Source organism: Biomphalaria glabrata, chromosome 2 (genome assembly GCF_947242115.1).
Source record: "Biomphalaria glabrata chromosome 2, xgBioGlab47.1, whole genome shotgun sequence".
Taxonomy (NCBI): Eukaryota; Metazoa; Mollusca; class Gastropoda; family Planorbidae; genus Biomphalaria; species Biomphalaria glabrata.
Window position 1 is genome coordinate 52,792,108 of NC_074712.1, and position 26,674 is coordinate 52,818,781.

Below are 26,674 nucleotides of genomic sequence, written 5' to 3' on the forward strand. Positions count from 1 at the left end.
TTGTCTTCAAGTCCAAAGATTAACGAGGAATGCAGTATTTCCCTTGGCTACGCAGCCCTAGCTGCGACCTACATACTTTGCCACATGCAGCGCAGACCTTTGTCCGCCGGTGGTCGATTTACCTTTTCTTTTCACCGACTACGTCTGTCCTCGGAAGCGAATTTTCTTTTGGTCTCAAATATGTATTTGAGACGGCCTTTCTAAATGACCTCCAGCTGTCTTGCTCTGAAGCCGCATGCAACCAGGTGCTATATCAACTAAGGCGAGTTGACGCCTAAGCTGGTGTTTAAATGGTTCCGTGGGGCACCTCTGTTACATCAACTACCTTTCAGCTTACCAAAAAAATGACTGCTTTTGGCATACGTTCTTCCCCTATACGGAATACGTGTCCTGACCAGCGTAGCTGTCGAAATAGGAGAAGTCCTATCTATACTGTAGATTCAATACATAAAAAGTACACTTTAATTTGAAGGGGAATAGCCGCTAATAGTTTGGTCTGGTCTGTCCGTCCGTACCGTTTATATTTCGTAAACTAGAAAAGATGTTAAAAATCCGACATCATGATATTTTGGACCTTTCAAAATTCTGATGCAATGGCTACTTTTTTCTTTTCTGAAAGCGAAAAATTGTAAGCAGTTGTTTTTTTCATAAAAATACATAATTTTTGCAACTATTACACTTGACTGTTACAAGCTTGTTGACCATAAATCTTACTTTATAAAGTTCGCTTGCCTGTTACAAACTTACTGATCAAATCTTACTTTATAAAGTTTGCTTGACCAAATCAGGGAAAGGGGAGGGGCACCACAGGTAAAAGCTAGGGGAAAAAAGCATTTTAAAAAATTGCTCTACTTTACCGTATATCCTACAATCTATTATGCATGCAGTGATTAGAGGTCTAACCCAGTAGCCCAGAGTTGAGTACATGCATGGGCAAGGTATTTTATTAAATTAATTACTGCCTGATAGTGCTATTTATGCGTGCTGGACTGCCGTTTGAGGTGGTTTCTGGTTCATACCCTGCCCGCAGTCATCCACCGTCGACCGGCGGGAGATTTGGACTAGGAGGTAGATTATCTTCTGAAAGAAAATCCGAAGAATGTAGGCCTATAAAAAAAACCTTTTATAAACAAACATTTTTTTACAAAGCACGTGAATGCTAAATATCAAAATTAAATCTCGATCAAAGATGTAAATTTAATGATCTGTTCTTATCTTATCTTATATGTTACTTTAAAGAAGATGATAACGTCCTACGCGTTTTGCATCTAGTCATGCATGTTTACCAATGACTTAAATTCTGCCAAGCTACTGGTTTTCCTGGCTGCCTCAGGCAACCCATTCCATTCTCTAATAGCACTAGAAGGAGCATTTGTACAAATTTGTCCTAGCATATGGAACGAGGAATGTGCCTTTATATTTGCTGAGGATACATCCATCCCCATTCGCAGCCAGAAACAATTGCAAATATCTTTCATATAAAGATCTAATAGTGAGCCCCAATGTTCAAAGTTAGAAAAAAAAAATCAATTGTAAGATGAACACCAATGAAATCATTCATAAAATTGTGACAAGGCTTACTGAAACCAAGATCAGCAGGCTTAAGTGTGTCTTACGGCTTGAAATGTATCGTTCAGCTGTAGGCCTACATCTAAATACAATTCTTAAATTTCAAAAAATGTATTAGACCTAGCAACTATATAAATATAGCTTCTAGATATACAGACGTCAGAAATTTATACATATTGTATGTGTAGAGTCACTATTGCGGAACAGTTTGCTGCTACTTTTAGTTTTCAACTTTTTTGCTCCGTAATGGTTAGACCTACAGAAAAACTAAAAGTATCTAGGTATTGCCCATCCATTTTCTGATTAAAATAGATGCATTGTTTAATTTTGCCACACATATTTAAATTATACATTCAAATCAACTGTGATATGGTCAGTCACAATTACGGAACAGGATTTTTAAAGAAGTCACAATTGCGGAACACGGTAAAAATGTCGGAACAAAGCATATTATAAAGCACATATTTTGTTAGTCTTATATAGTCTAATACTTGAACTCCTTATCCCGTTCATTAGTTGTATTTGTATTATAGCTTAAGACACACATTGTCACTTTTAGGCTCTTGACCTCTTCTTTCATTGTAAGTGACGTCACACTACCCTGATTTTCCGTACAAGGTTTTATTTTATATTTTATTTATTTTCTTTAAATCTTTTTTTTTGTTATATTACTATTATATATTATTGATTATTATTATATTATATAACGCCGGAAGTGGTAATGGTCTTAATCCCATCATTACATATAAAATGCTTCAAATGGCATGCGTCTCAAATAGCCTCTGACAACCAGTCCAACTCCTGGCTTTCACGTTTGGTTCAGTTACTGAGCCTGGCTGAACCGTTACCACAGACAGGAGAGTGGGCAAAGGCGAGCGACTGGCGCCTAAACCAGTAAGCTTCGGGCAGGAGGGGCTCGTTAGCCTTAGTTGGCTACCCATCTAGGAGAAGAAAACTCTGAATCCAAACCTCCGCTTCCTTGCGGTTATACCCAAACGCGGGAAAGGCTTCGGGAGACAACCCTGAGGAACCATAGTCGTTCTAGGACTGAAAGAGACCAACAATATTATAATTGATATTATGATGTGTATTCAACTGTAGAAAATAATAATATTTCATAATAAATGAAAAACTGTCACGGAATCCACATATTGATGAAACTATAAAAAAGTTAAACAAAGCATTAGGATTTATTAAAAGAAATTTCTATAAATCAAATAAAAACATAAAACTAAAATGTTATTTAACCTTGGTTAGGCCAACAATAGAATATATAGGCCTATGCATCCTCCGTTTGGGACCCCTCAACTCAAGATAACATTAAGAAACTGGGACAGACACAAAAAAGAGCAGTGAGATTCATAACAAACGAATATTCACACTTAACCAGAGTAACACCTTTAGTAAAATCACTAAATTTAGAAAGCCTTCAGGACAGAAGACTCAAAAGTAAAGTAGTAACTATACATAAAACACTGAACCATAATCTTCAAATACAAAAACAAAATTTAATAAAATACTCTGAAAGACACAAAGATAAAGGCACATTCCTCGTCCCATATGCTAGGACAAATTTGTACAAATACTCCTTCTTCCCTAGTGCTATTAGAGCATGGAATGGGTTGCCTGAGCTAGCCAGGAAAACCAGTGACTTGGCAGAATTTAAGTCATTGGTTAATATGCATGACTAAATGCATGACGCGTAGGACGTAATCATCTTCTTTTTTGAAGTAAGGTCTGTATTATATAAGATAAGATAAGAAGAAAAAGCCGGTATTCCCGCACAATTAAACGAACAAACCAAAAGAAAAAAAAAAAAGAAAAACTTACTAACAAACATTAATTAGACCTACATTATTTGTAGGCCTATACAGCGGATATTTTCATAATTATAGCCTATACAAAAAATATTTATACATTAATAATATTTTGTCTTAGTTGAAGGGATAATTTCTCGCAGTCCTATATATAGGCCTATATAGTTTGAGGCTTTCTCGGGTGCTGCTACTTTACTCTAAATCAGGGGTGGGCAAATTACGGACCGCGGGCCACATGCGGCCCGCCGGTGTCTTTAATGCGGCCCGCGGACACCTAAAGAGATCATGTGTGTCCTCAGGTTATACATATTAAAAATGCAAATATTTAAAAAATAAATCATTCTAAATATCTCTATAAATTTTAGAAAGTTCTGATTCTTATTACTAATGAGAAAGATGCTAAAGAAACATTGTCGCTACATTTCATTCTAAAAAGTTTAAAGTAAACGAAGATTATTCTTATAGGCAATATTTCAAAACATTCAGTCTAAGACACAAACTCAAGCCAGTATTTCTTCAATGTTCTGAAGAACTGTGTTGAAAGTGTTGAGTTGGAACAAGATGGCATGTGTAAAACATGTTGGACCTCGTGCTTTGACTCAGAAAATAGAACAATATCCTAACCATTAACGCTTAACAGGAAATGTTTCGCAATGCTACATTTGATATCGAACATATTGTAGGCCAATATGTATCAGTGATCAAACCTATCAGATCTAAGGGACTTAACCACATGTTGTTCCTAAAAGTACATAAGGATTTGCAAGCTTAACATTCCGATGTTCGGTACCACAATAGTGTCCGCAGGCCCACAAGGTATTGAGATGAATATGGTATCTCAAAGAAGAAATTATATTCCTTTAAAGATATTGACTGTGACTAATATTTCTAATGAAGAATGGAAGACAGACTTCACTTTTTTCATCGGGAATATTGCAGTAGGTTGTTCCACATGAAATGTATGTGCATGTTTAATCTTTTCACACAAAGCTTTCCCATTTCTCCAGGCAAGCAATTGAAAACATGTTTTCTCATTTTCCTTTGTTGAAAGGTGAAAAGTGAAATGATTGAAAAGTACAAAACTTATTTGGATTCCTTGATTGTGAATTCGAAAGCAAATTTGAGGACGTAAAGAGCTTGTAACCAGTTTTCATTACCATCAGCTGTAGGGGACATAGGCCTACCTCCAATCAAATTAAGACCTAAAAGAGAAGCTCCATTCAGTTCTTCCGCGGGAGTTTTTATGGGTGCCAGAAGCTGTATTTCCACACTTTAAAAAAAATTGCTGCAAAACTTTCACATTATTTGGGTCTACAAACATCTGTGAACAAGTATCTTTTTTTGTTTGAAAATAAAGAAGTGTAATCACAGGTCGATGCTGACTGACTGTAATTTGAAAGCAGTCACGAGGAGAACAGCTAGTAAGCTAGTTCCACAGTTCAGGAACATTATGCACGAGTGTCAACAGTTAAATACTTCACATTTAGTACAACTTTACATTTGTTGTGAAATGTGATGTAAAAAGACTAAATTAGAATTTAAAAAAAATGTTTTCATAAAATTAGTTTCAGAAATGGCTCTTGTTTTAAACCTCAATTAGGAGGAAGTGTAAAAAAATAAATGTAAATATAAATTTGAATTTAAAAGATATTATACACAGTTAGCTAGCGTATTTTTCTGATTTGTAATTACATATTTCATATGCGGCCCCTCATTCACAAATTTTTTTAATGTGGCCCTCGATGAAAAAAGGTTGCCCACCTTTGCTCTAAATAATATCTATAGTGTTTAACAATTGTGACTATCTTTAAAAAGGTAAAAACTGGGTGAACACCTGCCAATTTTTTAAAAAATCAATTATTAGTAGATGGCTATGAAATGGTCTTTTTCTACATCTATTTATAAACCGAAAATTAGGTGCATCATGCAGGTGATGGGTCATTATCATTTTTAAAAAGCCTTAATCCCTAACCAATGCGGTTCCCCTGGTACTTGAAAAATAATGGATGATTCCACACCTGTCAACTTTAACCTAGACTAGAGTCAAAATGAATTTTCTGCTTTGAAAGGAAAACCCTTATATTGGAACTGTACAAAAATACAAAAATGGACCATGCGCAGTACCATTATTGTAGTTTAGCAGAAAATTTCAAAATAAAGTAGACTTTAACTAATTTCGACGAGCTGTTCCGCAAACATGCCTGTTCTGCAATATTGACTCTACTACATCCTTACAAATTCGAAAAAATAAGATTTGACCAGTGCAGAGTAAAAGAAAAGAAAAATCTGGCAACGTAGTTGACTAAATCCAAACACAGAAACATGGGCGATAAAAAGTTGTTAAGTCTTGCTGTCTACGACTTTCTCGAATCCGTGTCTCCAAAGGCAGCACAGATTTTTAAAAAAGATGTTCCCATTGTAAGAAATTGAAACTACATTTACATTAGATGAATCAATTTATTTTATACATTGTTGTATTTACTCAAGTTTAAGTTACTGGGACTAACATTATGATTATTCCCAACAAATTAACAATTTTCAATGTAAACACAAAACACGTGTTTTACTTTTACCGTGTTACTGATTTAACCGATGCTACAACTGTGTTAGTGTTAAACAGTTAGCTCTGTATCTATAGTTATCTAGATAGATAGATCCAGTTAGACTCGGGATCATGAATCTAATTATTCTAATATGAATTCTTGATCCACTCTAAATCTAGAAAGTAAAGTCACACTACACACAAGCAATAAGAAGCCTTGTTACTAGCTACATTAAACATTATTAAATTATACTATAGACACTATACTTACTATACTATAGACTATAGTGATACTCTGATAGATTAAATTTGATTAATAATAATAATTTATTATAATATTATTATGAGATCTAGATTCTAGATCTATTAGTATTATCAGTGCTTTTTTTTTTGTAAAAAAAAAGGTGCTGTAAGTACTGTAACTGCTGTACTAGTGTACTAAGTCTAAGTCCTCTGTTGGATTGCCTAACTTTTAACTACTAATAAATTAATAAACGTTAAAATGCAAGAAAAGTAATAATTTTTTCCTCACTTAGACTTAAAACTATAAAGCCCAAAGGTGCCAATACTCTGTACTGGTGCGTACTGTCACAAAAAAAGTACTGACTATTATATAATTATAGTAGCAATGTTACAGTATATCAGGTGACACACCCCTTTTTTGTAAGTCAAAAACTTGTTTTGACTTTTTTCTGACATTTTTTTTGGACAAACCTCAAAGGTGCACAAAATAAACCTATTAATTAAATACGTCTTTGTAAAAGAGTTATATTTATATAGATTTTGATTGACCAATAAAAATTGCGACGGGATACGAAATTACGCTTTCCCACGTGAAATAGAAGGTTATTTTTATTCTAAGTTATTTGACTTAAATAAAGGTTCAATTTCTCTGTGTATAGTTTAAAAAGTGCAATAGTTCCATGCCTTTTGACTCTCCAGTATTGTAGAGTATTTTTCTGGCTAAATTTCAGTGCTTTACTTTTCACATTTATAATTCTTAGCACTTTGGATGTTATTAAGTTGAACCCAAATGCTGGAGGCCATTGTTACCCATTGTGATTTTAGCCATGTTTACATGCCAAGATAATAGTGATTGTTCAGATTGGTCATGCGTCATATGACATCAAATAATTTTCTTATACGTTAAATTATAGAAACAGTTAAAAAAACAACTTAGGACTAACAAAAAATACTTAGATAAAGACTGAAGTAATGTCAAAATGGCTGACATTGATTTACTTCTGCAGTTACGCATTTTGAAATAGATGTAGATTTAGATCTAATGAGTATATAATATGCAGCTTTGTGTTCACATATATTTTAATAACAATAAACTTTCATTTGAAGCATGTTTTTGGACTAGTTGTTTAATATAATATAAGAAATGGCAAGCATATTTATTCAACACATTCAAATCTCATCACATTGTGCCCATTGGTTGCTATGATTAGGACAAGCACACATAAAAAATGTGTATATTCTTTCAACCAGGAATCATACAAACATAATCATATAAATCTAGAAGGCTCTTTCAAATTTACAACATATTCAACAATAAGATTCTTAAAATAAATTTTCTGAAAAAAATTGTAACATCGCTAATTATAGCACACATGCATAGATCTAGAGTAGACTTACTAGACTCTGGATTCAGTCTAGACTAGATTCTAGCTAGATAATATATATATGCGTTTTCAACATTAAAATAGATCGTGAACTCATTAATTTCAATGATAGTGATAAACGAATATTAGGAAACACCCCCTATTTACACAGATGCTAGATGACATAGAGAAAAAAAGGGGGATTTATATTAGTATTAGGAAACACCCCCTATTTACACAGATGCTAGATGACAGAGAAAAAAAGGGGGATTTTTAATTTTTTTTTTTTTTTCAATTTGCAGCCAGCCTCAAAGGATGAGAGTGCTAATGCTACACTTGATGAAATATTTGAAACATGGTTGAGGTACTTTTTAAAAATTATTATTCACTGAATTTTGTTATGTCATACCCAACAAGATCATACATCATTTCATTTCATTTTTTCATTTTAAATCTGTAGTATGCTTCTTTTAACACTTTTTCTAGCATTGAAATAAAGCTGAGAGTGAGAAAGAATACTTAGAAAAGAATATTATACTATACACTGATTTATTGATGTATTCAATTAAGTAATTTAGCCAGAAATATTATTGAACAAACAATTGAAACAATACATCCTAGTAAAGAGGTACTTCAGTTCTCAACCATAATTAATTCTATAATGTTTCAAGAATCAATTGGTTCTTACTCAGAAACCATTTTTCCCATAGGAAATAGTGTTATAGTTAAATGAATTAATGGGTTCTTATCAATCAGATATAGTGTAAATATGTTTATTTAAAATTAAACATGGTAGTAATACTGTATGTATAACTATGAAAGAAAATAGTTATTACAAATAATGAAGTTAAATAAACCATTTTTTTTATATTATGGTGTGATAGCATAAGATAGTGGAGGGAAGGGTTAGTGCATGGTCACTTATTGCCCGTGGCAGGTATGTGTTCATTATGAACTTGTGCCACATTCAGTCAGGAGACAACATACAACTCCATTCTTCCATGGACTAAAAATCATATTGCTTTGTTCTGTACATGATTATCTTTTAAAAAAAATATTTTGTCTATTTCTGAAACAGTTTCATCTTCTGGCTAATATTAAATAACTAATATTAAATAATATTAAAATATTTGATATCTTTCTTGTGAAATTAGAGGAAGTATGCATAAAAACGGATTAAAGTTTTGAAACATTTATTCAGGTCACCTCAAAGTCAAAAAAGGAAAAGGGTTAGTAATGGAGCTGAGGATTCACCGATGTCGAAAAAAAAGAAAATTGAAAAAGGGTAGGTTTTGATCTTAATAAGCTAATTACTAGCTAAGTCTTGTGAAAGATTTTATTAGTTTTTATAAGCTTGTGGTCTTGCAAACTTTATGACTCTTCGCCTTTGTATTTTAAAAAAATGCTTTGTGTCTATGCTTAAGTAATAAACATAGATTTTGTCTTACAATAAAACTTATTAAATCATTGTTAGCTTTCAAAGATTAAAGCCTTATATTTTAAATAAAAGTCAGGTAATATTTTATTTAGTTGTGGATATGAAAGTGTCATTCTTCCACTTTTTTTTGCTTATTATTTAAAATTAGAACCAATCTTTTGTGTGTGAACTGAAATTCTAGTTGATCTTTAGAGTTTGCAAATTCTTTATTCTTTATTCTTTATTTTTATGGTTTTGTTCAGCTTTTTGCTTAAATTAAAAAGGGTTTCTTAACAAATATTTGACATAAAGTAAGCTTTTTAAAAAATCATTTTTCAAATTTTCTTATGAATTAAAAAGGGGAGACTATCATAATGATCATATTCTATCAAATTAAATTGAAATTTTTCTACTACCAATAGTCCTAAAATAAAGTATAGATAGTGCAGACCTGCCTACCGTTACGCAAAATCTCCCAAAAATGACCGCCAGTATGCAAATACAAATTTAACCCGTCATGTTACGCATTTCGTATCCTTTTTTTTTTTTCTCCTCTCTAGACTAGCTTACAAGCGGTCACAGAGGTCACGCTAAGCCCACCTGTGGGGAGAGGGGGAAACAGAAAAGATGGGGTGAACACAATGTGCCCAGATCTATACGTTGATTGGTTCTTAATAGCAATTAGATTTAGTCTAGAAATGAAGAACGCGAGAGTGAGGGAGTAGCGGGTTGGTACTGTCAGTTAGATGATACACCAATGTGACTTTTTTTTTTTTTGTAAGTTCATTAGTAGAAATTAATTATGTTGGTGCATTAAAAATAAGTCGATTGTAAAAAAAAAAAAAGAATCCCTGATTCCCGTATTCATTTGTATAGAAAAAAATATCGAAGTGCTATCGATTCAAAACACATTGAGTAACATTGTAGATATCTAGTCTAGATCTAGATCTGGATTCTAGATCTAGAATGATAAGAATCTAGATAACTTGTTATACAGGAATAGATCTAGCTAGAGTCTAGCTAGTCATTACATTATGATTCTCTACATTACTCTACAATCTAGGTCCAATTTAGTTATAGTATGATTTAGATTTAGATTGACTAGATCTAGATCGATAACATCTACTACCATCTAGTCTAGATCTAGATTAGATTCTTAGTCTTAGTATAGAATAGACCTACGTTTGTAGCGGATCCACGTCATCGGTAACACTCTTGAGCCCAGATCTAAAGTAGATTATATTCATTATATAGACATAGATCCAGATCTAGTCTAGATATCATCTCTATTGATTTAGATTGTAGATCCAGTCATGACATCTAATATTATATATATATATATATATGACAAAATAGTGGATCGCGTAAGTGTTATGCATTCTGGTGCCAAAATACGTATTTTGACCGTAAGTGTTACGCATTAGGACTTTTTTTGGTAGGCAGGTCTGATAGTGTATGTAAAAATATATTCTTATAAAAAATATAAGAATGTCATAAATATTCATTGGAAAATGTTATAATATTCTAATCACATAATTGAAGTTTGATAGAAATATTATATAAAAGATACATAATGATTTTATGATTACAACAATTACTCATTTTAAAATTTTAATTTTTAAAAATCATACTGAAATGTTTTCTTGATTGAAAATGAAAAATACACAGAATTAGCTAGTACCATTCTAATTAAGATCATAATTACTACAACAGCATTCTTTTCTTCTTAGAATTCAAAAACGTCCTCGGGAAAGTTTAGATGAAAATGAAAAAGTTCCCCCCAAAAAGGCTATGCCAAGCAACTCAGCTAAAAAGGTTGAAGAAAATAGCAGCAGTGATTCAGACTCTGACACTGGCAGTTCAAAAGCTGCAAAGAAAACAGTAACAGCTAAAGCTGCACAAAATTCTTCAGATAGTGATTCAGAATCCTCAGGCTCTGAAGGCACCAAAAAAAAATTATCCCCAAAGCCAAAAACTGCAATAGTAAAGCAGCAGCAAGTTGGTGCTAAAAAAAAGAAAGAAGAATCATCTGATAGTGATTCCAGTTCTGAAGATGAAGCTAAAACATCTACACATAAACCCCAAGCTGCAATGATAAAATCAGCCAAACTAAGAACAACAACAGCAAAACCCCAACTTGCAGATACCAAACCTTTAGAATCAAAAGTAACACTTAAAAAAGAATCCTCAGATTCTGACAGTGATTCCAGTTCTGAAGAAGAGCAAGCTAAGAAACCAGCTACCAAACCTCAACCTGCAGCAGCTAAACCTGCAACTTCTAAAGTAGTAGCAAAAAAAGAATCTTCCTCCGATAGCGATTCCAGCTCTGAAGAAGAGCAAGCTAAGAAACCAGCTGCCAAACCTCAGCCTGCAGCTGTTAAACCTGCAACTCCTAAAGTAGCAGCAAAAAAAGAATCTTCCTCTGATAGTGATTCCAGTTCAGAAGAAGAGCAAGTTAAGAAACCAGCTGCCAAACCTCAGCCTGCAGCTGCAAAACCTGCAACTCCTAAAGTAGCAGCAAAAAAAGAATCTTCTTCTGATAGTGATTCCAGTTCTGAAGAAGAGCAAGTTAAGAAACCAGCAATCAAACCTCAACCTGCAGCTGCTAAACCTGCAACTCCTAAAGTAGCAGCAAAAAAAGAATCTTCCTCCGATAGTGATTCCAGTTCAGAAGAAGAGCAAGCTAAGAAACCAGCTGCCAAACCTCAGCCTGCAGCTGTTAAACCTGCAACTCCTAAAGTAGCAGCAAAAAAAGAATCTTCTTCTGATAGTGATTCCAGTTCAGAAGAAGAGCAAGCTAAGAAACCAGCAATCAAACCTCAACCTGCAGCTGCTAAACCTGCAACTCCTAAAGTAGTAGCAAAAAAAGAATCTTCCTCCGATAGTGATTCCAGTTCAGAAGAAGAGCAAGCTAAGAAAGCAGCTGCCAAACCTCAGCCTGCAGCTTCTAAACCTGCAACTCCTAAAGCAGCCATAAAAAATGAATCCTCTGATAGTGATTCCAGTTCGGAAGAAGAGCAAGCTAAGAAACCAGCTGCCAAACCTCAGCCGGCAGCTGCTAAACCTGCAACTCCTAAAGTAGCAGCTAAAAAAGAATCCTCTGATAGTGATTCCAGTTCGGAAGAAGAGCAAGCTAAGAAACCAGCTGCCAAACCTCAGCCTGCAGCTGCAAAACCTGCAACTCCTAAAGTAGCAGCAAAAAAAGAATCTTCCTCTGATAGTGATTCCAGTTCTGAAGAAGAGCAAGCTAAGAAACCAGCTGCCAAACCTCAGCCTGCAGCTGCAAAACCTGCAACTCCTAAAGTAGCAGCAAAAAAAGAATCTTCATCTGATAGTGATTCCAGTTCTGAAGAAGAGCAAGCTAAGAAACCAGCTGCCAAACCTCAGCCTGCAGCTGTTAAACCTGCAACTCCTAAAGTAGCAGCAAAAAAAGAATCCTCTGACTCAGATAGTGATTCCAGTTCTGAAGAAGAGCAAGCTAAGAAACCTGCTGCCAAACCTCAGCCTGCAGCTGTTAAACCTGCAACTCCTAAAGTAGCAGCAAAAAAAGAATCCTCTGACTCAGATAGTGATTCCAGTTCTGAAGAAGAGCAAGCTAAGAAACCAGCTGCCAAACCTCAGTCTGCAGCTGCAAAACCTGCAACTCCTAAAGTAGCAGCAAAAAAAGAATCTTCCTCTGATAGTGATTCCAGTTCTGAAGAAGAGCAAGCTAAGAAACCAGCTGCCAAACCTCAGCCTGCAGCTGCAAAACCTGCAACTCCTAAAGTAGCAGTAAAAAAAGAATCTTCCTCTGATAGTGATTCCAGTTCTGAAGAAGAGCAAGCTAAGAAACCAGCTGCCAAACCTCAGCCTGCAGCTGCAACTCCTAAAGTAGCAGCAAAAAAAGAATCTTCTTCTGATAGTGATTCCAGTTCTGAAGAAGAGCAAGCTAAGAAACCAGCTGCCAAACCTCAGTCTGCAGCTGTTAAACCTGCAACTCCTAAAGTAGCAGCAAAAAAAGAATCCTCTGACTCAGATAGTGATTCCAGTTCAGAAGAAGAGCAAGCTAAGAAACCAGCTGCCAAACCTCAGCCTGGAGCTGTTAAACCTGCTACTCCTAAAGTACCAGCAAAAAAAGAATCTTCCTCTGATAGTGATTCCAGTTCAGAAGAAGAGCAAGCTAAGAAACCAGCTGCCAAACCTCAGCCTGGAGCTGTTAAACCTGCTACTCCTAAAGTACCAGCAAAAAAAGAATCTTCCTCAGATAGTGATTCCAGTTCAGAAGAAGAGCAAGCTAAGAAACCAGCTGCCAAACCTCAGCCTGGAGCTGTTAAACCTGCTACTCCTAAAGTACCAGCAAAAAAAGAATCTTCCTCTGATAGTGATTCCAGTTCAGAAGAAGAGCAAGCTAAGAAACCAGCTGCCAAACCTCAGCCTGGAGCTGTTAAACCTGCTACTCCTAAAGTACCAGCCAAAAAAGAATCTTCATCTGATAGTGATTCCAGTTCAGAAGAGGAGCCAGCTAAGAAACCAGCTTCCAAACCACAACCTGTAGCTGCTAAACCTGTTACTCCTAAAGCAGCAGTTAAAAAAGAATCCAGTAGTGATTCCAGTTCAGAAGAAGAGCAAGATAAGAAACCAGCTGCCAAAGCCCAGCCTGTAGCTGTTAAGCCTGCTACTCCTAAAGCAGCATCTAAAAAGGAGTCCTCTGACAGTGATTCCAGTTCTGATGAAGAGCAAGCTAAGAAAACAGTCAATATAACCCATCCTGTAGCCGCAACACCTGCAACTCCTAAAGCAGGAGCTAAAAAGGAATCTTCTGATTCTGACAGTGATTCTAGTTCTGAAGAAGAGCAAGCTAAAAAAAAGGCTGCTAAACCATGCATAGCAAATTCAAATCTGACTACCCCTAAGGTAATACTATTTTTGTTAACACTTATAGAAAATATTTCTTTTTCTTTGTCTCTTGGTGCTATATTATTCAAATTTCTATACACTCTATTTGAACGTCAGCTCTCTATTAGTTTTTTTTCTCTGTTCTGAAGGAAATTGCATTTCTCTAATATTTTCTTGCTATTGAAATACTTGTCAAATTAGAATCATTTTACTGAATTTTAAAAGACGTATCCATTCATGACTTTCGCAAAAAACTAAAACCTCTTCTCTTCCTTTAATTCTTCTATTGACCCATTTCTTCTTCACCTTTTTTTTTTCTTTTTCTCTTATTCAATATTAATTTTATTCAGTTATAATTGACAGTCAATCCATGAGACAATTTTTAACAAGCAGATGACAGCATTTAATGCAATTCAGTCAGAAAAATTCAGTGCACACATTTTCTATTTATATAAATGACAGTTTGGTCTTTTTAGTAACACAAAATTCAAAATGTATTAAAACCCTTTAGCCCTTAAGCAATGGTCGGGAACTATCTAAGCTCATTAAGAGCAGGGATATAACAGAGTGTTAATAATACATAATCAATTTTTTTGATAAAATCCACATTAGTAATTCTAATCATACAAATCTTCCTTTTATAAATTGAGAAAACTAGTCTTAAAGATTAGCATAAAAGTCATGAATAGATGTAGATAGTTCAATAATATTTAATCTCTCCGTAATTATTTTTGTGTTCAGAAAGAATTATTTATCTTTCACATTTGTTCTTTACTAGCCTGTTAGGGTTAAACTTCAATAACATTTTACTTTTAATCAGACAATGTTGTAATTGGTAGAGATAAATGAATACCCTTTTTATATAACACCAATAAAAGTTTATGAAACCAAAAAGTTAATTTAATGGGGTCAAATCAACGATGGTATCGTCAATCAGGAGAGAAAGAGTTAAGAGATAACATGTTAAGGCCTTCTATCTATTGTTTATTTAAATACCTTTAGATGGGATGGTCTCATGACAAAAATCCTCAGCTTTAGCAGTGATCAATGTACCAAAAAATATGAATGAAGACCCGGCAGACAAAAATAAAAATGTTAACAAATCTTTAAAATGTCTAGTAGTGTTTTCTAAAAAAATTTTTATTATTTTACTTGATCTCTTCACAGCGTGTTAATGGGGTGCATTCTGGCAAGAGTAAACAAGCCTCCTCTGAGAGTGGCTCATCAGACAGTGATAGTGCAGAAGAAACAAATCAAGTTATATCTACACCAAGTTTACTATCTAAATCTACCAATCCTGTTCAGTCATCGACACCTTATAATGTTTTGAATAGTTCTAATCATGATGTCAATGATGGTGATGTATCACAGAAAGATAATTTTAACCAATCAGACATTTCTTTTTCAACTCCAAAGCTCAATGGAATAAATGATTCAGTGGGAGATGCTGGTAGTTCAAAAAAGGTAAAAATATTTGATTTTTATATTTATATATTTTTATATATAAGGTATTTCCATCAGAATTTAGCTTAAATGTGTACAAACAGTGAGTGATAAACCCTTATTGTCTACCATTTCTTCTAGCTAAAATTTTTTACTTCTGGTCAATGGTCACTTAGTTTTCCCATCTGTATTCTTTTAGTACTGATACAGTTGTTGTTTTTTTTGTGTGGAAATTTCTGTGGAAGTATTTTATTACACAGGTATGTCTAATGTACTTCCTTCCCTGCATCTACCAAGACTGCCAGCATGATCAAAAAAGTGTATTTTAAGGAGAAAAGCTCCTATTACTTTTCTGTGTTCTGTTATTCTGTCCCATTACAGAAATTTAAATATTAGTTATAACTTTGACCATTGAATGTAAAACTTTTACATCCCTTATAAGAGCTGGAGATAATGTCTTTGTTTTTCATTTGTCATTATTTCAGTAGCTTTTAATGTTATTAAATTATAATGAAAGTTTGAAAGAAAATAATTCCAATTTAAAAACCTGTTAATAACACATTGTTTGTAATTGTGACTGAAGATATATAACATATAATTATGTAGTTATAAAAAAACAACTGACACTTCAAGAATGAACTATAATCACTTCTGATAACTGCGAGTTAAAAAGAGAATTTTGTTAAGATCATTAAAGCTTTTTAATTATTTTAAACATGACATAAAGAATGCAAAGTATGTTTTCTTATTATATTCCTTTGTCCATATATTTCAAAGTATTAGAATTGTATAAACATTTTATGAACACACAAAACAAGTCACAATTTTATTCCCCATTTTGTGAGCTATACACCAAATAAAATAAAATAATGTTGATCTTTTGTTGGCAGAGGACACCCAATGAGCCATTCAGGCGTGTCAGGTCAGAAGAAATTTATGTGGATCCTAAATTCAGAAACAATTCATTTGAAGCAAAGGTAATTTATAATTATTTCTTTTTGTTAGTATAAATTTTGCACAGATTTACTATTTAAGTTTGCATTCAACATTTCTCAATTTCTTGTTGGTGTTGCTGCTGACATTACAAACATGTTTTCTTTCTCCTTCCAAAAAAAAAAGAGATAAAAAGCCATACCAAAGTTAGGAGAGAAGCTACTAGCAGAATCTTCTGTCAACATTTTTTTTTTGGTACAATTGAAGGATTAAGTGGAGAAAAGGGTAGAAGGATAGACTAGAGGTTTGGAGGGAAGAGGCACAGAATGTGTATTAAAGAGTTGTGGTGGGTGTGTTACTCATTGGAAGACATGTATGGAGTTAAAAGTGTTCTAAAAATAAGGCCTTTTTCCGTCCAAAGATTAATGAGGAGTACGATTTTTCATGTGGCTACTTGACTGCAACCTACATATTTTACCACATCCAGCACAGACATAAGCATTGTTGGCATTGGTCAATTTAGTTATTCTTTTCGCTGTCTACGCATGTCATTGGTAGTGGATTTTCCTTTGGTTTCGAATGTGTATCCTGCTGCCTTTGTAATAATCTTCCAGCTGTCTTGCTATATAGAGAAATTAGGTATTTTCTTTCAGTGGGAGGTGTGAAATTTAAAAAGAAAAGGGAAATTAACCAGTAAGTCCTATATAATATTTGGGTGTTATAATGTTGTAGACCTTTAGTCGTAAAAGGACTATGGTCTATCATGTAGATAAATTTTTTATCATTGGCATTAGCTCCCCTCCTCTCATGCATTTGATATGTCCAAAGAAACAGCAAATAATACCCAATACATTTTGGGAACAGCACATCAGGTTTTATCAGGCTGAAGCATTGTGTGCTGAATGTTGCCAAAATGTCACTGGCTCCTGAATTTTCCTCAAGGTTGAACCCTGAATCCTTTATATCATGTTTGTGCACAGCTTAAAGAACAGCAGAGTTTTAGAATGAATTTATGAGATTCTTAGGAACTGAAACCTTAATTTAATTTCTCTCAAATTTTAGATATTTTTAAAGAGAGAAATAAATAACATTGTTCAAAATCATGCATTCTATCATATGGATATCTGGCAAAGTTGGAAATAATTATCTACTTCCTGCTTTTTCTAGGCATTGTATAGAATGACTTGAACTACTTCAGGCAAAGTAGAAAATGCCTTAAATTAAAAGACATAGAGACTACATTTACGAAAATCTCCCATGGGTTTTGAGTTACATAGATAGATTTTGTGATTCATCTGCAGAGTGTAGTCCCAAATTCCTGACCAAACTATAAAGGCAGCCTTGACAAACTATTATAACAGAATGGGCAATTGCTTTATCAAGCTTCTATTTTTAGCTGGTTCCAGGTCAAAGAGCTGTCCCTGATTTGCATAAACCTTTAATCCTGTGGAGTATGACATTGATGCTATTTTCACGTTCAATATTTCAATACATTTATTATGTCACTCCTGCTTTTAGTTCTTACTAGAATCACAGTCACAAAACTGCCCTGAAAAAAAAACATTTATAATGTAATGTAATGATAGATTATTTTATTTTTTTTACATTGATTTTTCTACAGTATTCAGTTGAGAAAATCATCAAATTATGAAAAAAAATAATTTTCAATGTTATTATTTTACATGAAGATTTTAAAGTATGTTGCTTTATCAACAGAGAGGTGCTCAAGGGTCATGGGGAGAGAAAGCTCACAAAGATCTAATAGTAACACGAGGAAAAGGTTTCAAGCATGAGAAGACAAAAAAAAAGAGAGGCAGTTATAGAGGAGGCACAATAGACACTGGTGTTCATTCTATTAAATTTGATGACAGTGATTAAATATTGCCATTAAATGATTCTTTTTTAAATGAATGCTTCTGTACTTTTTAACACTTGAAAGTAAACACCACTAGATTGAATATATATTGAATATATAACAGAACACCCATTGAATGGTCTTTTAGTGGTATATTTGTAGGAAACATTTAAGTTCTAGAGAAATGTACTGCCTAGTTTGAATAAATGTATTAGATATCATGTTTGTTAATAGACAAGAACAAATGTCAAAATTTTAACATTTTATTTATTGACATGTGGTGCTAATAGTGAAGGTTCAATAAGTGAATCCATAATAGGAATGTCCAAATTGTAGTCATGGGCTTGATGTTTCAACTGTAAGCCACTTCTTCTGTTTGACCTTTGAGGTATGGGTAGTTCAGAGTGGTGGGCAGGCAGTGGTTCAGTAAAAAAATAGGGATGAAGTAATGCCTGAAATTAAAAAATAATTGACAAATGATACATTTATCATCTGCTTCTGTTGTAAAAGTTCATGTCATGCTATTTTTTTTTTAATTTACATTGTAATTCATTTAGATTTTGTTAAAGTGAAACTAATAATCATGTTGAAAATAATGTGTTCTGTTGCAAGGCTAATCCACTTTAATAATAAAAATTAGAGCAGTATTTTCACAAAAAAAGTTTTGCTTAGTTTTTCCATCTGTAAGGTGAATTTGATTGTGCAATATTAATAGAAATAAAAGTCATAGCAAAAATTGATATCAGGTCATTTTTGTTAAGAAAAATAGAACAGTACATATTTACAGTTCTTCTTGGAGATTATAGTTAACTTATCCAGTAGTACCATGCAGAAATATTATGTCAAACATTCTACATTTTTTTTTTTTTTTGGTACTTAATTAGCTAAGAAAATACAGCACCAGTTCCTGATATTTTAAATGAAAACTATGCTTGCTGCATGTATTTTGATGACCAACTCATTGAAATGTTACCCAAGCCATCATTCGTGTCTACCATTAAATAGCTGAGATGTTTAAAATTTAATTTTTGTTCTCTTGATTTGTAAAACATGTAAGTATTCCTATAATTTTGTGTTACCATTGCCGAATTCTTAGCAAACCCCTGGGATTGGTGCTTCAGGAGATTGCTAATGCTAGTGCAACTATTAGTATAGTAAAAGAAAAGGAAGTATGGGTGGTAATAACATACTACACACTCATGTATAGCTTTAAAAATACTAAGGTAGCAAGTTGACACATACAAACATTTTTCCTTATTGTTATTATTTTATTCTGAAATGTTAGAACAAATGCAAATCTTTCCAGATGTCATTCTATCATGAAATAAATTGCACCTACAACTTAGCTGACTTCAACTAAATATCTTAAAATACTTTTGAATTACTAGAATTAATGCTCTATGATGATGCCTCTATCACAAACCTTTTTAGCAGCTATTCTTTGTTTGCTGGGGTACACTAGGAACTGTTTGAGTAGATCCAATGCCTCTGTTGAAGCATCTGGAACAATTTCTTCTAATGGAATAGGAGCATTCTCAGGAAATGAAATTTTATGAAAATCTGGCAAGTCTAATTTTGACATTCCCTATTTAACAAACAAAAAATAAATTGAAAGAAATCTTATTACTCTGCTGAAGTATGCTACAAAAAAAAAAAGTTATCGAAAAATAATTATAAATTAGATTGCTTTACTTACAGGCCAGTTTTTTTCATTAGGAGTTCCCAGTACTCTGATCACCAAGCATAGCTGTTCAATATCAGTTTCTCCCTAGTTACAAGTGGTTTCAATAGAAACAAAATTTTACAGCTGCTCATGTCAAAAGTTTAAAAAAAATAATAGTATAGGCATGATTAGTCATTTAGCTGATTACTTGTAAGCCTAAATATTTAATATTTTAGGAAAACAGGGGAAATTAAACTCACTGGAAAAATTGGAGTGTTGTTCAGTAGTTCTCCAAAAATGCACCCCACAGCCCTGTACATAAGAATACATTTTTTAAAATGTAGATGATGAAGCTATTAATAAGTATTCTGTCACATCAATGAGAGACTCATTGGTGTCCTATTAGGCTATTTGATGTTATGTTGGTACAAAAAAAAACTGACTGGCAGCAATAAAAGAATTACTTGAAATTTAATCACTTAAAATAAAACATATAATCTATAGATAATATTGGTTTCTACTAATACATTGATTGAAATTTTGTTTCAATTATAGGGTCCACTGACTTGACACACACCCTCTTTTCCTTTTTGTAACATTGTCACTTAGCCTTTACAGATTCAACTCATGTGTTAAATAAGATTGCTATATGTCAAATAGAATTCTTGAAAAGTTTTCTCTTTAAGCCTGCTTCCTAGAAGTACAATTACAAATAGTCTGACAAATCAGAATTACCAGTTATTTTTTAGTTTTTTTTAGTTCTCTTGTAAGCATAGTGTTAGATACTGTAAGTTTAAAACAATATTCATACTACTGATGGAAATGTCCTCACAATTATTTTCATTCAAGTGATTTCTATTTTCTTAATTACATTTTAAAATGTAGAACAGCAAAAATAATTGTTTACTTATCAAGATAGATTTTAATAACAGATTTCAATAATGTTCTTGACATTAGTGAAGTCAGATTAACATGGAATCTTTTTATATGAATTAGAAAGGTAAATAGAATAGATCCTCAGATTGTACATTTAAGTGAGAAGTAAAGTAGCTGAAGGAAAGTGTTTTTGTTTTCACTACCAAAATGCATTTATAAATAATTAGGTAGCCCATTACTATCTACAAGTCTATTGCCTAAGTTGTCTAACAAGTCATTGAGACAGCTAAAATAAAGCTTTGTGGAAAAAAAATTTCTGATACATTTACTTGAACATCTTTTGGGTTTTACAATAACATTTTCTCAAGGGCTTTCATTGTTTTCATGTGGAAAGAAAATATATAAAAAAAAATTACTGTTGAGTCATTTTTGCTTAATTAATCCATTAAGCTTAGGCTCTAGAACAGTGGTTCTCAAACTGTAGTCCGCAGACCCCCTGTATACAATTAAAATAACTTCTTCGCTAAAAGTCAGTTTATTCTATTGCAGTGATGCCCAACCTAATTCGACCTGCGGACCATTTTATTTCTGACACTTGCGTCGCGGGCCACAGAAAGTAAAAAAAGAAATGAAATTGACCTGAAACTATTTGATTAGAAACCCGTGTATCTAGTACTTACATTCATTAATAGCACAGTTGAAGTTTATCCTTTTTTTTAAACAAGAATGCCGGAATATTTGTTTCATAATGCCGACTTTATGGTGTTTTTTTAAATAGCTAAACTTTTTGTATAAAACAAATATGTAAGCTTATTATCATGTTCCGAAAAAAAAAAAAAAGAAAAGTTCACTTTTTCTGGTAGATTTTACATTCAGAGTCCCATTTCATAAAAGAACAAATGACATGATAGCAACGAATCAGATAAAAAGTGAGGGCCATTGTGTAGGAAAAGATACATTTCTGCACTTTATGTTGACTTTTCGTCAGGCCGGATGGAACCAGGTCGTGAATCCATACTAATGCAGTAGCAGCTTATTTCTCAAACAGGTACTTAAACCAATGTTTAAACTATGGTAACAAAAACATCCAAGTTGTTAATTTTTTTCTATTTTATTTTTAACAAAAATTTGAATGTCATTGAACACTTCTTCAACAAATGTTGTTTTTTTTATTTGTTACATATTTAATATGCATTTCTGTAGCTTTTTCACTTAGGGGTCCGTGGGCAAGTTTTAACTACCGGTATATAAAGAGGTCCCTGGGTCATAAAAGTTTGAGAACCTCTGTTCTAGAACATCAATGAATCATCTTAGATAAGAATAAAAAAAAAATTAATATCAAGTTATTGGTATGCCTTTATGACTTAAAAAAAAAATATTAAAGAATAATTCGTTACTAAACTAAAATGTAGGCACCTTCATTCGTTATTAACATTTTGTGAGAAAGAATAAAAGTATTTTGTTTGTTTGCATTTGAATTTTAAGATCCAATTTACATTCTTTAAACTTCAAATATAGTAACTGCTACTAGCATAGAAAAAGAAGAGAAAGAGATAAATGTGGGAGGTGAAGAAAAATTGAAAATAAAAACAAGAAAGAGATTTTAACAAAAAAATGTTAAGGACGCATTATTAAAAGATCACTGTTGTTAACAAAATACAAAAAATAGTCTGTGCAACAAACAAAAGAGATTTGAAATTTGATTTTACATTACTCAAAAGTGTATTAAAAATTATATTACAACATATACAGATTATCAACACTTCCTATCTAAAAAAAAACAACAACTAGCTATTAATAGTTATCCACTAGAAATGGGAAGCTTAACTAGCATACAAAAATATAATCACTTAAGTGTGTCTGCACAATAGAAAATTAAAGTAGTATTAGCTTATTTAAAAATTTTACCATAAATCTACTCCTTCATCATATTTTCTTGCTCCATACAGTAACTCAGGTGCTCTATACCACCTATAAAGAAATGAGTTATATGAAACAATTCAGCTTTTTCTGATGATTACATTTGTCATGTTTTTTTTTACTTCAAATTTGACAGAAAAATTACCTTGTAGCTACTTGATGGCTATAAAGGCGTTCCCCTTGATTTTGAAAAACTCTGGCCAACCCAAAGTCTGCTATTTTAAGGTGGCCAGTTGAACTTATCAACAAATTAGCTGGCTTTAAATCCTATGTAAAAATAATAAAAAAATAATTAGGAAAAAATGGAAAAAATAGTTACATCCCTTATTAACTGTTAAAAACAAACAGTTTAAAATGACTTTGCCCTGATGGTAATTAATTATTTAAATAATAATTATTTAAAATTACTTTGTACTTATTAATTTTATGGCAGAATACTATTTCCTTGAGAAACATCGTACAGCAATTCTTAATAGTTAAAAAGAAACAGTTAAAGCTCCGTTTACTGATTAAAATTGACTTACACTTTTATTAATTAATTCTAACAAAAAAAAAGTTTTGAATTACTCTGTGCATGATATTATTTTCATGGCAGAATGCTATTCCCTTGAGCAACATGAGCATGTATGATTTGACCTGAGCTTCAGTCAGAGGCTTGTCTACTTTGTGAATGACTTCTGATAAATCTGACAACATGTACTCAAAGACAAACACAATCATAGAACCATGAGGGAAAACATCTCGCAGTCTCACGACCTAAAGAGGGTGTCAAATAAACAATTTCTAAGCTCATTAATTGACTGAAAACAATATTTTTACAAAGCTTATATCAACTCACTCTGTCTGTCTGGTACAATTTTTTTTACACATTATTTCTCCCACACCCAGTTTCGGATCAAGTTGAAATTTCGCACAATTATTTTTTGTACCTGACAAAAAAAGAATCAATATTAAAAAAAATACCAATTAGTTAATTAATTATTGGTATTAATCATTTTGTTTGGTACTGAACAAGGGAAAGAAATTGTACTTGACAGATGTGGTGGTATAAGTTGAATTAGTCCCCTTTATACTTTGTGTAGAGAATTAGATCCTCGCTTAAAAGTTTAAAACTATCAATAGATATAAAAAATAAAATACATTTAAAAAGCTACCACAGTAACTTTCACCCAGAAACCCCCTTCTTTCTCCCCACCCCCTTCCCAACTGGTCCAGACAAGTGATAGGATAATAGTGCAATGAGAAAGCTAAAAGCATTGAATAGCACTAAACAAAAACAATTGGTAAAAAAATTTCTAACCACACAGATTTATTATTATTATATTTATTATTATTTTAATTACATGACTGATCCAAAGTAATTGATACAATTACTAATATAATCTTTGTTAAATTTTTATATTTTTTTTAAAGTTCTAAACAATGTCATCAGTAAGTTATAATAAAACTATAACATTCCTATATGTACTTATTTGTTTGTACTTACATAAGGGTTATTTTCTATTTGCTGAAGTGCTTTTATTTCTCTAAAAGACAGAAAAGATTGTTCTCTTATTATTAATTGCACTTACAATTTTCATTGGCTGGCTAAATTTATGATAAGTGAAGCAAATAAATGAGTTTAATTTCATGTCAGGAAATCTTATAAATTACAGATGTTCAAAAATGGCAGACTTACCTCAATGCCGTGTTTGGAATGCCTTCTTCTGGATTTCTGAGAGGAACTTTTTTTAGTGCTACAACTTCCCCACTCTGTTAATTAATTAATTATCATTAGAAATAGTTTTGTTTAAATGTCATGTTTGATTTAAAAAATTCAATGATGGGTAAAACTTGTTTTCTTGAAGAAAGTTTTTCTTAACATTGAATAAGTTTCAGGACACTCATGATTTTTCTAAGTTCATAGTGTTGTAGTATCAGGACTATTAATATCATTCAGAAATCTAAGGATTATGCACTGCAGTTCTGTGCAGGGCTAAATGTGACTTATAAAGTATATTTATTCACAAAATTCCAACTGCAATATAGTAAATTTAAATAAGTACAACATAGTTCTTGTATTGAGGCACATTTCTTTCTATTTTATTCTATTTATATTTTATATTGAGCCCTCAGTAAACTGCAAGGTACCAGTAATAGATTTCCATTTTATAAGTTAAAAAATATACACTACTGCAGTATTTCCCAAACTTTTTCCTCAACTGAATATTTCGCATATTCTGAGTATTTAACGGAATACTTTGCTAATTTTTTTAAATTCATTTTTTTTTCTATTTGTTTAAAATAAAAAAAAAAGCCATATTATAAGTTAAGCATATTTTTTTAGATATGATATGATAGGTTGGTGAGGCGTCAAACTTGTTTCTATACTTTGACCTTGTTGCACCATAATAAGAAAATCCTACATTGCACAAACAGATTGTATGAGACTGAAGTAAAAATAAAATATAGCTTCTTTGAAAGTATTGTGGTGCTCTTCAGAAGAATTTGACCAGAAATAAATAATGGTTGATCTATTATTGTAGATTTGTTTCAAATTAGATTCAGAATCTAGATCAGTTCAAAGTTCATAATGTTGTTATAGACTTTATTTTGTTATCAGGAAGAGGTAATAAAAATATTTTTCTTTCCTGCATTTACTATGAGATTAATTCACATGTAGACCTACTAGTTAATTATTCCTATAGTTTGTGGAACACCTATTCTGGCTTCGCATAACACTAGAGTTCCGCGGAACACAGTTTAGTTTAGGAAACACTGCACTACTTTAAACCCAGTGTATAATTCACTTGATCACATATTGTTCTCATAATTTTTTTTCAGGCTATTTTGCATGAATATGATGTGATATTTTGAACCATACTAAAAAGTAATTTACTAAATTTTTACACAAGTTTTTTACACCCATTTTTTTATTGCTTTTGTAAAACATAAATCAAGGCATTTTGTATTGTGTAACTGTACAATAGTAGACTAAAATCAACAAAAAGCACAACTAAAAGAAAATGTTTTATGTTTACTCTGTGTAAAATACACATGATACCAACCTCAATGTATTTAGCTTTTAAAACAATGCCATGAGCACCTTCTCCAATTCTTCCCAGAATGCTATACTGCTCCATTGAAAATTCTGAGATGAAAAGCAAACAAGATCTTGATATGTAAATGTATTTACAAAATCACACTGAATGGACAAAATATTTCTATTTTATTTCTCAATTTGCTCTATAAATTGTCTTTAGAACTCTCTGCCTAGTAATTGTAATTTGTGGCAGAATAGTGTTAACAGCTATCTAGAATTCTTGTGTTACTAATTTTAAATTTCTTAGCATTTCTGTCACTGACTCAACTGAGAATGCAATTGTGAGTTCATCTAACTGCTAGCATATTAGTATGGGAAGTTTTACACACACACACACACATATATATATATTACATTACCATCATAATCATTATTTTTTAAATTTAATCAGTAGTAAGCCTACTACTAGATCTACTTACTAGTAGTAGTAGTAGAAAGAGTAAAGAGAGGTAGACAGAGAAAGTGATGGGTAGACAATATCAAATAATTGAAGAGCCTGTTATTGAAAGAAACTATCGACCGTCTATAGTGAGTCAAGGAAAAAAGAGAGGAACGGAGAAAGACGGTCTAGAATCTAGCTAGGCTAGAAAAAAAAAAAGTAGAATTAGAATAACTTGTGAAGAAGTAGATCTAGAATTCACGATTCACATTTTGATTTTTTTAATAGTAATAGTTTATAATTATAGATCTAGATATGATTATGAATATGGATCTCACTCACTCACTGATTGTCACAGCTGTTAGCTGGCATCTAACAGTTTATGTGTTAAATTATTAGATTTAGATCTATAGATCTACATAGATCTAAATTTAAATTAAAAACATTGTTTCCCACGAGAAAACTGGAAAAGAATGTTTACATGAGTTACCATTAGCCAGATACGATCCACCATTGCCACTTGCCAGTTTGCATTTTTACTAGATCTTAAAACTTTCCCACTGCCCCTCATAAAATTGCAAGTGACATCGCCATTGTAGTCCAATGATCAAAATGTCATCCTTCAAGGTACAGTGGAGGGAGCATGAAGAAAGAGTCGCCAAAGCTGGCTGGACAACGTTAAAAAATAAAAATGGA

The 26,674-nt window shown here is 32.6% G+C and overlaps 2 protein-coding genes across 8 annotated transcripts; one reads left to right on the forward strand and one right to left on the reverse strand.

Annotated features, from left to right (window-relative positions):
- The first annotated feature begins 5,645 nt into the window (after positions 1–5,645).
- LOC106077159 (nucleolar protein dao-5-like) lies at positions 5,646–19,401 on the forward strand. The gene is made up of 7 exons (XM_056021364.1): positions 5,646–5,804; positions 7,838–7,899; positions 8,737–8,820; positions 10,683–13,845; positions 14,995–15,291; positions 16,161–16,247; positions 17,920–19,401. Exons 1-7 carry the CDS (start codon positions 5,709–5,711, stop codon positions 18,079–18,081), a joined length of 3,951 nt encoding a protein of 1,316 aa, XP_055877339.1. The 5' UTR covers positions 5,646–5,708; the 3' UTR covers positions 18,082–19,401.
- On the reverse strand, positions 18,308–26,575 carry LOC106077158 (cyclin-dependent kinase 20-like). Of its 7 annotated transcripts, none has more exons than XM_013237937.2 (11): positions 26,469–26,575; positions 25,565–25,647; positions 24,196–24,269; positions 24,004–24,043; positions 23,085–23,273; positions 22,663–22,784; positions 22,506–22,568; positions 19,982–20,033; positions 19,755–19,826; positions 19,482–19,643; positions 18,308–18,510 (listed from the first exon to the last, which is right to left on the reverse strand). In XM_013237937.2, exons 2-11 carry the CDS (start codon positions 25,637–25,639, stop codon positions 18,322–18,324), a joined length of 1,038 nt encoding a protein of 345 aa, XP_013093391.1. In that variant the 5' UTR covers positions 25,640–25,647; positions 26,469–26,575; the 3' UTR covers positions 18,308–18,321. The 7 variants fall into 7 exon arrangements, with proteins under 7 accessions (XP_013093391.1, XP_013093394.1, XP_013093392.1 ...); XM_013237940.2 differs by having other exon boundaries at positions 26,460–26,495; XM_013237938.2 differs by having other exon boundaries at positions 26,325–26,470.
- Positions 26,576–26,674: the final 99 nt, after the last annotated feature.

Bases quoted from the DNA above. Each gene is read 5' to 3' on its own strand.
- LOC106077159 (XM_056021364.1), top strand. From the start codon at position 5,709: ATGGGCGATAAAAAGTTGTTAAGTCTTGCTGTCTACGACTTTCTCGAA. The intron at 5,805-7,837 runs GTAAGAAATTGA...TTCAATTTGCAG, and splicing joins TTAAAAAAGATGTTCCCATT to CCAGCCTCAAAGGATGAGAG. The intron at 15,292-16,160 runs GTAAAAATATTT...TTTTGTTGGCAG, and splicing joins ATGCTGGTAGTTCAAAAAAG to AGGACACCCAATGAGCCATT.
- LOC106077158 (XM_013237937.2), bottom strand. From the start codon at position 25,639: ATGGAGCAGTATAGCATTCTGGGAAGAATTGGAGAAGGTGCTCATGGC. The intron at 24,044-24,195 runs GTAAGTCTGCCA...TCTGTCTTTTAG, and splicing joins ATTCCAAACACGGCATTGAG to AGAAATAAAAGCACTTCAGC. The intron at 23,274-24,003 runs GTAAGTACAAAC...CACCCTCTTTAG, and splicing joins AAATAGAAAATAACCCTTAT to GTCGTGAGACTGCGAGATGT.